Source organism: Poecilia latipinna, unplaced genomic scaffold (genome assembly GCF_001443285.1).
Source record: "Poecilia latipinna isolate Pla-1442-1.1 unplaced genomic scaffold, P_latipinna-1.0 Scaffold1912, whole genome shotgun sequence".
In the NCBI taxonomy this organism is placed as follows: Eukaryota; Metazoa; Chordata; class Actinopteri; order Cyprinodontiformes; family Poeciliidae; genus Poecilia; species Poecilia latipinna.
The window spans coordinates 21259-32053 of record NW_015114528.1 but is presented as its reverse complement, the minus strand read 5'-3'; the positions used below and the strand labels follow the sequence as shown (position 1 = coordinate 32053).

Below are 10795 nucleotides of genomic sequence, written 5' to 3'. Positions count from 1 at the left end.
TTATGTAAATAATATTGCATAGTACATATTTTAAGAGTTTATTCATAATATTTTTGTGAGTAAATGAGTAAATGTCCACACTGCAGGACAATAAGTTTAAACAAAGTTGCAATGAAAGTGTTTAAATCAATGTATTCACGTACTAAAATGGCCCAGTCAAAGTCCTGATATAAATCTATTGAAGATTCTGTGGCAAGGTTTTGAAATTTCTGTTCACGGAGGCTATGAATCCCGGGGAGATCGGCGAGGGGACGGACCCCCCAAACTTGGAAAAAAATTGCCGCCCCCAGAAAAAAAAAAGAAATCATGACGGAAACCTTTGTATTTAAACAAGATCAGTATAAAAAGGCGAAAGGAACAAAGAACGAAATAAATCTGCATTTCATCTAAGAAAAAATAAAGATGAATTTTTAGATCAGACACCGAACCAACCAAGAAACATCTGAATTTTGTGTCTGAGCAAAACACACGTTTGATATGCACTGCCACTTAGTCATTTTTGAAAACTTTAAAAACTTTTTAAACCACATTTTACGTTACATTTCACTGTAACTTTTCTGACCTCCCCCCCGTCACCCCCAAAACTGCGCTAACGAAATGTCCCTGTTTAGGGTCCCCCCGTTAATGAGATGGGATTTCCTCCTTTGTATATCCAATCTGATTGAGCTAATCTCTACAATAATAGTTCAAATGCCCAAAACATTTGCTTTTGTAATTGCATGATACAATTATCATGTAATTGTGTGTGTGTGTGTGTGTGTGTGTATATATATATATATATATATATATATATATATATATAAACATCTCTAATTTGTGGTAAAATATCGGCAACTGAGGTAAATTTATTTCCTAAATTTGCTTTAAACAAAATATGCAACCAGTTTATTATTACATAACACCAAATAAAAACTGCGACGTAAGCTGTTATGTAATTATGGTGTAATTGTAATAATTGTAAGGTTTATAGCTGCAAAAGTTTGTAATTATTAGCAATAACTTCCTAATTGTGTAGCTATAGTTTGTAAAAGTGTGCAAGTAAAGAAAAAACAATGATGGCGGCGGCAGGTAGCGATTCTGACTCCACAACAATGTGAAGTTCTGACCTGCTGGTGGCGCTAGAGATCATGTTTTGGACCACAGTATTTTCTCTAAAATGAATTGCACCGTAGTTTGGAAACCTCTCATTGCGACATAAAGCGGTAGATGCTGAAGTTCACTGTGTAGTTGTGGGGAAATATGTAAACTGAGTTCGGCTGCAGCGACTCGGTCCAGCCCACGGTGGGTGGGACCTAACGGGGAGAGGAGGGCAGCTGCTGTGGCCTGCTGTCATTGTTCAGCCCCGCGAGTAATCATCAAGGCGGTGAAGGACTTTACATTTCTCCCTTAAATTATAAAGGTAGGAGTTAAACAATCGGAGGTTTTTTAGAGATTTTCTCTATCTATACCAACTCTCAGGCAGATCAATGGAGCTGTAACGGGGCGGAGCATCCTGTTTATGTAAAGGAAGTAGATCAGTATTTGTCGAAAAGATGCTAATAATGATAAGCTGATTAGAGCTGCTGGAGTAACAGATCAGGAAAAGTTGCACCTGCAAGTTACGCTAAACGACACAGATCCGCTATGCTGCAAGCCGTGAACCGGATGTTGAACGTCTGTCTCTACCTTTAACTGGGAACCATCCCAGTATGACCGCTGCTGTTATGGAGGCTTCGCTGCACTCATATTACTGCCTTTTCTTTGTGTCTGTAAACAAAGGGCGATTCAACCTACATGACAGCAGGACGACAGAAGAAAAGGCGTTTTTACATGCACTCATCATTCTGGTCTATTTAGTTTACCGGAATAGAAATGTTTTCAGAACATGTTAAAGAACCGAGAGCAGTTTTGATGGGTTGCACAGTGCAAATGTTTAGAGCTGCATGTTTAACGTTAAACATGAGGGCATTTCGGTTTTTTAATAACACAAGTTATAATAATATTTATTACAGTCTTATGCACTCACTAGTAAAAAACAAAACAAAAAACAATTGACATGTTTTAGCAGCAATAAGTATATTCATATATATAATTTTATTTTTTTATTTTTTTGACAGCATATTTTTGGTCCGTCCTGTTATATAATTTTTCAATATTAAATGATTTATGTTTTGATGAGTTTCTTGGGACTTAAGTGTCATTTTTAACAAATACTTTTTTAACTTTTACTTGAATAAAAATATGTTGAAGTAGTTCTACTCTTGGTTGATTACTATTTTTGGGTACTCTGTCAACCTTTGGCAAAGTCTTTTCATGATTTTTGAGTCGTTTTCTAGTTCCATTGTCATGACCTTTGACATTTAACTTTCTAACTAAGGCCTGCAGAGTCTTACATGTAGGTATCGTTCTGTTTTTATTTCTCAATGTCTGACCATGGGGTAAATTCACCTGGACTAGGGCTGGGCGATATGGACTTAAAGTTTTATCACGATACTTGGCAGTACGTGATAACGATAAAAATGACGATAAGAAAGATTTATTACATTACATCTAACTGTGTCACAGCAATTATAGTCCCACAAACACAAATAACGCTCTTGAAAAATGTTCCCATTTGTAACATGTTTCTTTAGGACACCAGTCACATGAAGAAGTGTGATTACGGTTCTAATAATATTTACTTCTGTAGTTTCACTCCAGAGATCGTTATTTTTTATGAATTAAGTTGAAATTAAATTGAACTCTGAACTGTGACGCCTGTTTTAGTCGTAGGATGTCTCGAGAGCAGCAGGCGGTGGCTCGGGCCAGGAAAGCCTTCGAAACGGGCCGGTCCCGACCTCTGGAGTACCGGATCATCCAGCTGAAGAACCTGCAGCGCTTATTCATAGAAAGAGAGAAAGACATCTCGGATGCCATCAAGAAAGATCTCAATAAAGTGAGTGATAAGTGTGAAAGACGACGTGCTAAAAACACAGAAAAACACTTAAAAAAACACACAAAAAAAGAAGCTAGCTCTTACACTTAATTAGTTGTTTAAATTTAACTCAAAAAGATGAGAAAAATGAGGTGAAATAGATTTTTTATGCCACATTATTTAACATTCCTTAGGTAATACATAAAAATAAAAAAACATATTCTATTTGTTTACATACACAATCCTGCTAACTTTAACTGCTACCTGCTAGGATGACGTGTTCAGATTGTTTTTCAAAACAACCTGAACTTAAATAATAATAGTAACAGATTTTATTTCTGAAGTTCATTTCAACACACTCCACTAAGTTTCTTCTCATTTAGTGCAATCAGTGGGACTGTATCTACATCATCTAACTCTAAGTTTAATATTTTCTCCATGGTCAGAGTGAAGTGGGGACGCAGCTGTTTGAGACTCTGGGTCTGGAGGGGGAGATCAACCTGGCCATCAGGAAGCTGAAGGAATGGGCGGCCCCCCGTCCTGTAGAGAAGAACCTGCTGACCCTCTCTGACACGGTCTACATCCAACCGGAGCCGCTGGGGCTGGTGCTGATTATCGGGGCCTGGAACTACCCCTGGGCCGTCACAATCCAGCCTCTCATTGGAGCGATTGCAGCAGGTACTGCAGCTTCATTTGTCAGGTCGAAATTTAAGGCGGGATCCAGCAATGATTATATTCACATCTGAAGAATTGAACTTCTGCTAACAACCTTATTAGGAACTAAAGTTTGAGATCCCTAATCTATAATCTGCTTACATGACTCCAGAAAATATCTACCAGTAGACAGACAGAGGTGAGCAGAGTACCCAAAATTGTACTGAAGTAAAAGTAGTGATACTTCAAAATATTTTTACTCAGGTAAAAGTAAAAAGTATTTAATGATCAAATTATCAATATTTAATTTTTAAAAATTACATAATCAGATGGACCAAAATTTGAAATTAAGTGAAAATTTTTGTATTTTAAGGACTAGAATGGCAATAATTCATATAAGTAGCAAAAAATAACAGAATCAAGCAAAATATTTTTTTTCCAAATCAGTTTATTTGAATATAAAACTCATAAAACTTTAACAAAACTGCAGGTGTGTGAATATATCTGTAAATTTGTGGTTAAAACACGTTTGTGGGCAGAAAATCCAGAGATTTAAAATAATTAGAAATAGAGGGTATCATAAAGTTTTTAGAAATTATTGCACAATTATTACCCAATAGCATCTGTAAGCTGTTTATCTGCACAATTAATTAAAATACTTTACTGCTGAAAGAAATAGTTTGTTTACAGGTGAACTGGTGAAAAAGAGTCATTCTGAAGATTTTACACCTTTTAGTTGTTCAAAGCTACATAAAGTGATTTGATCTTTCCAGATAATTCTTATATTTTTTAAAACATAAGGATGTGAGTAAAGCTCCACAGGTTGTTTCTGGTTCTGCTGTCGGTTTTCAGTCCGTCTTGTGATCACCGCCGCTCTACTTCCCCTTTGTGTCCAGAACTTTGCCAAATGCTTCATATTCTCACGTAGATAAGTGGGTCAAAGCTCATGCTGTGAACTCCAGACCGCAATCATGACTGCAGAGTTTTGGAGATTAAAAACCTGTAAAATCTGCTCTCAGTAATTTAGGTTTTTATATTTGGAAGTGTGAGCTTGCAAGGCTAAACTTTATTTAACTGATTGACTTCCTGGGTCTCTTTAAGGACGCTCTCATGCTGAGGCTCTGAACAAATGTTTTGGCTCAACTCTGATTTATTTGTGATTCAAACGTTGGATTTGGGAGGAGTTGCTTGGCTGTTTACCGTGACAATGCAATAATCTAAGCACTGCTGTGTTGCATATTCACAGTCATAGCTTCATAAACACTGTACCAGTACTCTGGAGCAGCTGCTCGTCTGCAGCTCTGTTGGATAAATGCTACTCAGAGTCACATATTTAGAGTGAGAAGAATGAGCCTGCAGCGTCAAGCGGGGTATTTGCACATGTTGGACTTTGTTCTGCAGTATCAAACGCCTGCTGGGTCAGAAGTCTTTGATAAATTTACACAATCAAATAACTCTGTAGGTCAAAGGTCATCACTCTGTCTTCAGCCATCTTGAAATGACTAAAATTGTGGAATATTGTGCAATTAATGATACCCAAAATCAGTGATTTGATAAGGTGGTGACACATGTTTTGTTCTTTAATCTGGTTGTTAAAAATGTACTGATGAAGTTGAATATGTGTTTAAATCATAATACATACGGTGCAAATATTTAATTAATCGAATAAACACAAAGTCTATTTTATCTTTAACCTAGTTTATGCCAGATATAATCTTTACACACACCTGTAGTAAGTTGAAAGGCTACTGTTATGTAAGATGCTGTCTGAGCTTTTAAAGCCTTGAGGAAATTCAAATGGATCATCTGAGCTGTCGAAGAGTGAATAATGAAATTCCTGAATTATTCAACACTTGTTTAATGTCTGTTTTGTGCCTTTTAAAAGTATTCATACCCCTTAAACTTCATAACATTTTGAGACGTTAAAACCTTGACTGTATTTTTTCTCCATGATAAATCACCAGTGGTACATTAATTAATGTTAATTTAATACGTAGAAGTTTGGCCAATACGGACTAAACTGCTTCGTTCACTTTCTCTGCTGCCATTTTGAAAACTAAAGACAGACTGAAACTGTAAAACAGAGCAGAAAATCGACGTCGTCGTTCACAACTGAAATGTCTTGCACTCTTATATTAATCTACCTTTTCTCTAATGCTCCTAAATAAAATCAAATGAGAAAATGTGTACCCACTTGATTTTAATTTAATTATTGTAAATTGCACCTGCAATGCAATTTACTATAATTAAAAAAACAATAAAATTCAGCTGACTTGAGAACAAGATTTAATTTAAATAAATATCTAAGAAATGCCAAAAACATAAATAATAAATAAATCCTCTAAAAAGAAAAAGATTAAGTAAATGAGGTGTTGCATTTGGTGGGTGTGTTAAGTTCAAAGTTCAGGGTTGAATCTTGTAATGTGCCCCGTTTTTAACAATTTACATTGTCTGAATGGTGAAACTCTGCATTTCCAACTGATGACACAAATCAACAGGACTTGTTTGCTCAGTTAATTTAGAAATTTATGAGGCGTTACGTCATTTTACTCTTTCTTTACTGAATCACCTGTCCAGGTAACGCAGCTGTGGTGAAGCCGTCAGAGGTCTGCGTTCACACTTCAAAGGTCATGGAGGATCTGCTGCCGCTTTACATCGACAAGGTAACTGAATGGAAAACCAGTTTATATGGAAAAACAACTCAGCATTTTTAATGGAGTGTTTGCAGGAAAAGAGCAACACATGACAGCAACAGTGAAGATAAAATGTATTCCCAAACACTCAGAAAAGAAGGAAAACGGAGAAATTAAGCTTTGGTTTAATAATGTTCTGAATAAAAAAATAATGATTTTAAAGACATTGCAATAAGATCCACACAAAAACTAAATTCAGGCACCAGAAATTTTAGTTATCTTTGACCTCATGTTGTTTAATTACAGTTAGGTACTTTATCATATACATCTCCTATTTTTAATTATAAGAAAACATTCAGCTTCAGTGATAACAAAGGACAGTGTGGAGTTCAGCCTTGGAAATGTTTTATCACAGCAATATTATGAGGAAAGACTGATATTAGTTGGATTTCATTTCAAACTCTACCGTCAGTCATGAATTTACAATAATCTTATATTAATTAACTTTAATCCTTTTAAACACTTCCTCTTACACATGGCTGAATGAAAACTGCTCCACAAATAAAGTTTGAGTCAGTAATTCAACTCAGTTTGAGCAATAATTACCAATTATCTTTATAAATATTATAAAAATAGTGTTGAAAAGCCTTAGTAACAAATAGTTTGTCTTCAAGTAACAGTCTGAAACTGGAAAAAATGAGTATAACAAATATTTAGATTCCCAGATTTGAATTTCTATTTATTCATTCATTTGTGCGTTAATCTATCTTTCCATCCATCTATTCATCTGTTCATTAGTTCACAGTTAGACCCTGTGCTTACAGTCTTTTTTGTTTGCAGGTTTAAATGTCCTTATTAAAACATAAACTGTCTTTATAGCTGGGACTGATGTGCTAATTTAACCTGCTGATTTAGAAATCCAAAATTAAAAACAGACATGCAAGGAAATTACGCATATTATAGTGTTATATTTCTTGTATTTAAGCAGTGGAGATAAAATAATAAAGCAAATTCTCCCATTAAGTTTGGACTCTTTGTTTTTATGAAGTTTAAGCTGTTTGTTTTGTTTTAGGAGCTTTACCCTGTAGTGACCGGAGGAGTCGCAGAGACCCAGGAGCTTCTGCGCCAGCGATTTGATTACATCTTCTACACCGGCAACGGTACGGTGGGTAAAGTGATCATGGAGGCCGCCGCCAAACACCTGACCCCCGTGACCCTGGAGCTGGGTGGCAAGAGCCCCTGCTACATCGACAAGAACTGCGACATTAGCATAGCCTGCAGGTCCAACACACGTTTAATATTTACAGTTTTTAACTCTTTGTTAAAGACAACATGCTCCTTTCTTACACCCTTCTGTTAAATGTTCTGTTCAGACGGATCACGTGGGGAAAGTACACAAACTGCGGTCAGACCTGCATTGCCCCAGACTACATCCTCTGTGACCCCAGCATTCAAGACCGGGTCATTGAGGAGGTCAAGAAATCCATTAAGGTACCGGAAGCTCACAGTGGAACCAGGGCTGGTTCATACGGCTGGAAAACTTAAAACAAACGCTTCGTATCAGTCGATATCGATAACTAATGATCAGTTTTCTGTTTTAAATATCTGATATATTGCAAACTGATGATGTGACACTTGCTCTTTTCTAAACTGTATTCACTCCACCACATTGTTTTTTTTTATTTTATTTTTAAGCAGTTATGTGACTCAGTGGTGAAATCTTAAACTGCTGCTGCACCATTTACTCAACAGGCAGTTGCTAGGCAACCATAATTTACTTAACAGTTTGTTGCTAGGTAGCCATAAGTAACTTCATAGCTTGTTGCTACGTAACCAAAGAGTGAGGAAAGGTAGTTGAAGTCTCTCACTCTGCTTAACTAGCTGCGAGAGGCTGAACAACTAAACCTTTACTTTGTCTACATCCCCCAGAATGCTGTGCGGTTCTAGATCAGTGAATTCTCTAACACACGTTTTATCTGTTTATATTGATCTCATGTCTATCGCAATATATCTTGTTACTGATTGATTTTCCAGCGCTAATTGGACCCTGAGCTGATGGAACTTGTAACATGAAAATAAGCTTTATTTCATATTTAAAATTATTTTTTTTCCGTTACTTGCAGGATTTCTACACAGAAAACCCAAAGACATGCCCAGATTACGGGCGCATCATCAACCAGCGGCACTTTAAGAGGATCATGGCCTTGGTGGGGGACAGCACAGTGGCTGCTGGAGGAGACGGAGACGAGTCAGACTGCTTCATCGGTACCAAAGATCACACTTAGAGGTTTTTTTTTATTCAATTATAAACTAAAACATTGGGGGTTTTTTATGTTGCATTCAGCTCCCACAGTTCTGCGTGACGTAAAGCCTGATGCCAAGGTGATGCAGGAGGAGATATTTGGACCGATTCTTCCCATCCTTCCTGTCAGCGGACTGGACGAAGCTATAAAGTTCATCAACAAGGGAGAAAAACCTCTGGCTCTGTACGTCTTCTCTGCAGATGAGAAGGTATCTCAGAGCTACGTTTTTATTAACGCACAAACTATTCACATAAAGCAAAAATAAAGCAAACACAACAATAAATCTCCAGTTTTGCTAATTCATTTTAGAAATCCAGAACAGAGTTGGACATTAAAAACAACAAATACATGAAATAAATGCAGTGTGTAAAGCACATGTTGACCCATTTATATCCACACATTAAATCAACTGCAACCTGCTTTGTCATTTTAAAGCTAAACAGCATAAAAAGTAAGATTAAAAATCATCAGACATGTAATTTACTGACTTGTTATAAACTTGTGCATATGTTTTAATGTGTAACCAGGTTCTTGTTGCTTCGTTTTTCTCTCTGCAGGTGATCAGCAGAATGAGAGACGAGACGTCCAGCGGAGGATTCCTGGCAAATGATTGTCTGGTTCATTTCTCTGTCAGTTCGCTGCCTTTTGGAGGAGTAGGTAAGTCAGTCCGTTTCACAAAAAGCTAAAAAAAAAACACTTTAAAAAGTAATTTTTTTTCAAAAACAATTGCTTTTATGAATATTTTTACTTCAATGTACTTTTTATTTTTACTTTAGTAATGTTATGAAGTATTTCTACTCACACTTGAGGGAAATTTCTGGATTTTCGAACCAAAATTAACCAGATACAGACACACACCTGCAGTTTTTTTGTTAAAGTTTCATACTTTTTTTATTGAAAGAAACTGATTTGGATGGATTTTTTTTCCTGATTTTGTTCTGTTTTTATTTATATAAATTACCTTAAGCAAAATTTGCATTTAACTTTATGTAATTTTTAAATATTAAAAGATAATTTGATATCTGTATTTAAGTAGACTTTTTACCAAATATATTTTACTCTTACTTGAGTAATTTCTTGGATGGATACTTTTTACTTGTACTTGAGTGAAAATATGTTGAAGTAGTGCTACTCTTACTCTGCCCATCTCTGTGAAGCAAATGCCAGAGCGCCCTCTAGCGTCAGACTTCGGATAAAATAAAATGTTGAACTAAGACAAATACCTGATGTTAACTGAATTGATTAATCAATTATCCAAGTTTATTTGTATAGCACATTTCAGCGACACTGCACATTTTATATAATAAAAACATAAAAAAAAACACATCATAAAGTCAACAGTTATAAAACTTAGTCAACTTTAAAATATTTAATACTCTGAAAAAATAGATTTAAAACTAAAATACTTTAAAACAAATTAACAGAAAAATTAACACATTGACACTTTCAGGGACTTTATTCTGATTGCTAAAGTTTATCGTCAGTCTAACTTATTTTATTTTTCGGTCAGGAAACAGCGGCATGGGCTGCTACCACGGCAAGTTCAGCTTCGACCAGCTGAGCCACCTGCGCGGCTGTCTCATCAAAAAGCTGAAGATGGAGGGAGTGAACAACATGCGCTACCCGCCACACACACCCAAGAAACTGGGCTGGGCCCGCTTCTTCTTACTGAAGAACTTTGACCTGGGCTGGACGGGCAGGATGCTGCTGCTGGCCTTGATGGCCGTGGTGGCGGCTTTTGTGCTACAGGTAAGAGAAACACAGGACTCAGACAGACTAAGGTCAAGAGTAAAAAATAGTTACTCTTTTTTTTGTTTTCTGAAACGTCCGTGTCATTTCATGTCTTCAGTTAAAATTCTTATGAAATATGCCCTGAGAAGTCTCTTAAGTCATAAAATTAGAGTCAACTTGTGTGTGATTCAATCCAGCTTTTCTGTGGTGGTTAATAGAAGAAAATTAATAATCAATTAATAACCGTTTAGTTGTTGACGAAAGTAGCACAACACAACAACAAGCAGTTCAGTTTACAAGAGATGAGATGAATAATTACCTTTTTGGTAAACATGGAAAACGCCATGCTTGGTGGTGGCAGCATCATGCTGCAGGAATGACCACAGCTGATGGATGGAGCTTAATGCAGAGCAAAAAAAAAAGCTTGGTGCCTTCATAACTCAACTTCTTTTTTTATTTTAGGATTTACAATTCTTTTCTAGTGTTTTCTGTCCACAGAAACAAAATTACAGTTGTGGTCAAAAGTGTACATACACTTGTAAAAAATCATAATGTTATGGCTGTCTTGAGTTTCCAATAAG

The 10795-nt window shown here is 36.3% G+C and overlaps 1 protein-coding gene across 3 annotated transcripts in view; it reads left to right on the top strand.

Annotated features, from left to right (window-relative positions):
- The first annotated feature begins 1157 nt into the window (after positions 1–1157).
- The window catches only part of LOC106935123 (fatty aldehyde dehydrogenase-like), a 15268-nt gene continuing 5630 nt past the window's right edge, over positions 1158–10795 (top strand). The window contains exons 1-10 of one of the 3 annotated variants that reach the window (XM_015015439.1): positions 1158–1399; positions 2752–2914; positions 3340–3571; positions 6125–6210; positions 7253–7461; positions 7554–7671; positions 8304–8445; positions 8525–8691; positions 9041–9140; positions 9994–10232. In XM_015015439.1, the coding sequence (XP_014870925.1) occupies positions 2753–2914; positions 3340–3571; positions 6125–6210; positions 7253–7461; positions 7554–7671; positions 8304–8445; positions 8525–8691; positions 9041–9140; positions 9994–10232 (1455 nt within the window). In that variant the 5' untranslated portion in view covers positions 1158–1399; position 2752. Of the gene's footprint in view, positions 1400–1441; positions 1514–2745; positions 2915–3339; positions 3572–6124; positions 6211–7252; positions 7462–7553; positions 7672–8303; positions 8446–8524; positions 8692–9040; positions 9141–9993; positions 10233–10795 lie in introns of those variants that run through there. The other 2 variants (XM_015015437.1, XM_015015440.1) reach the window with 2 other exon arrangements.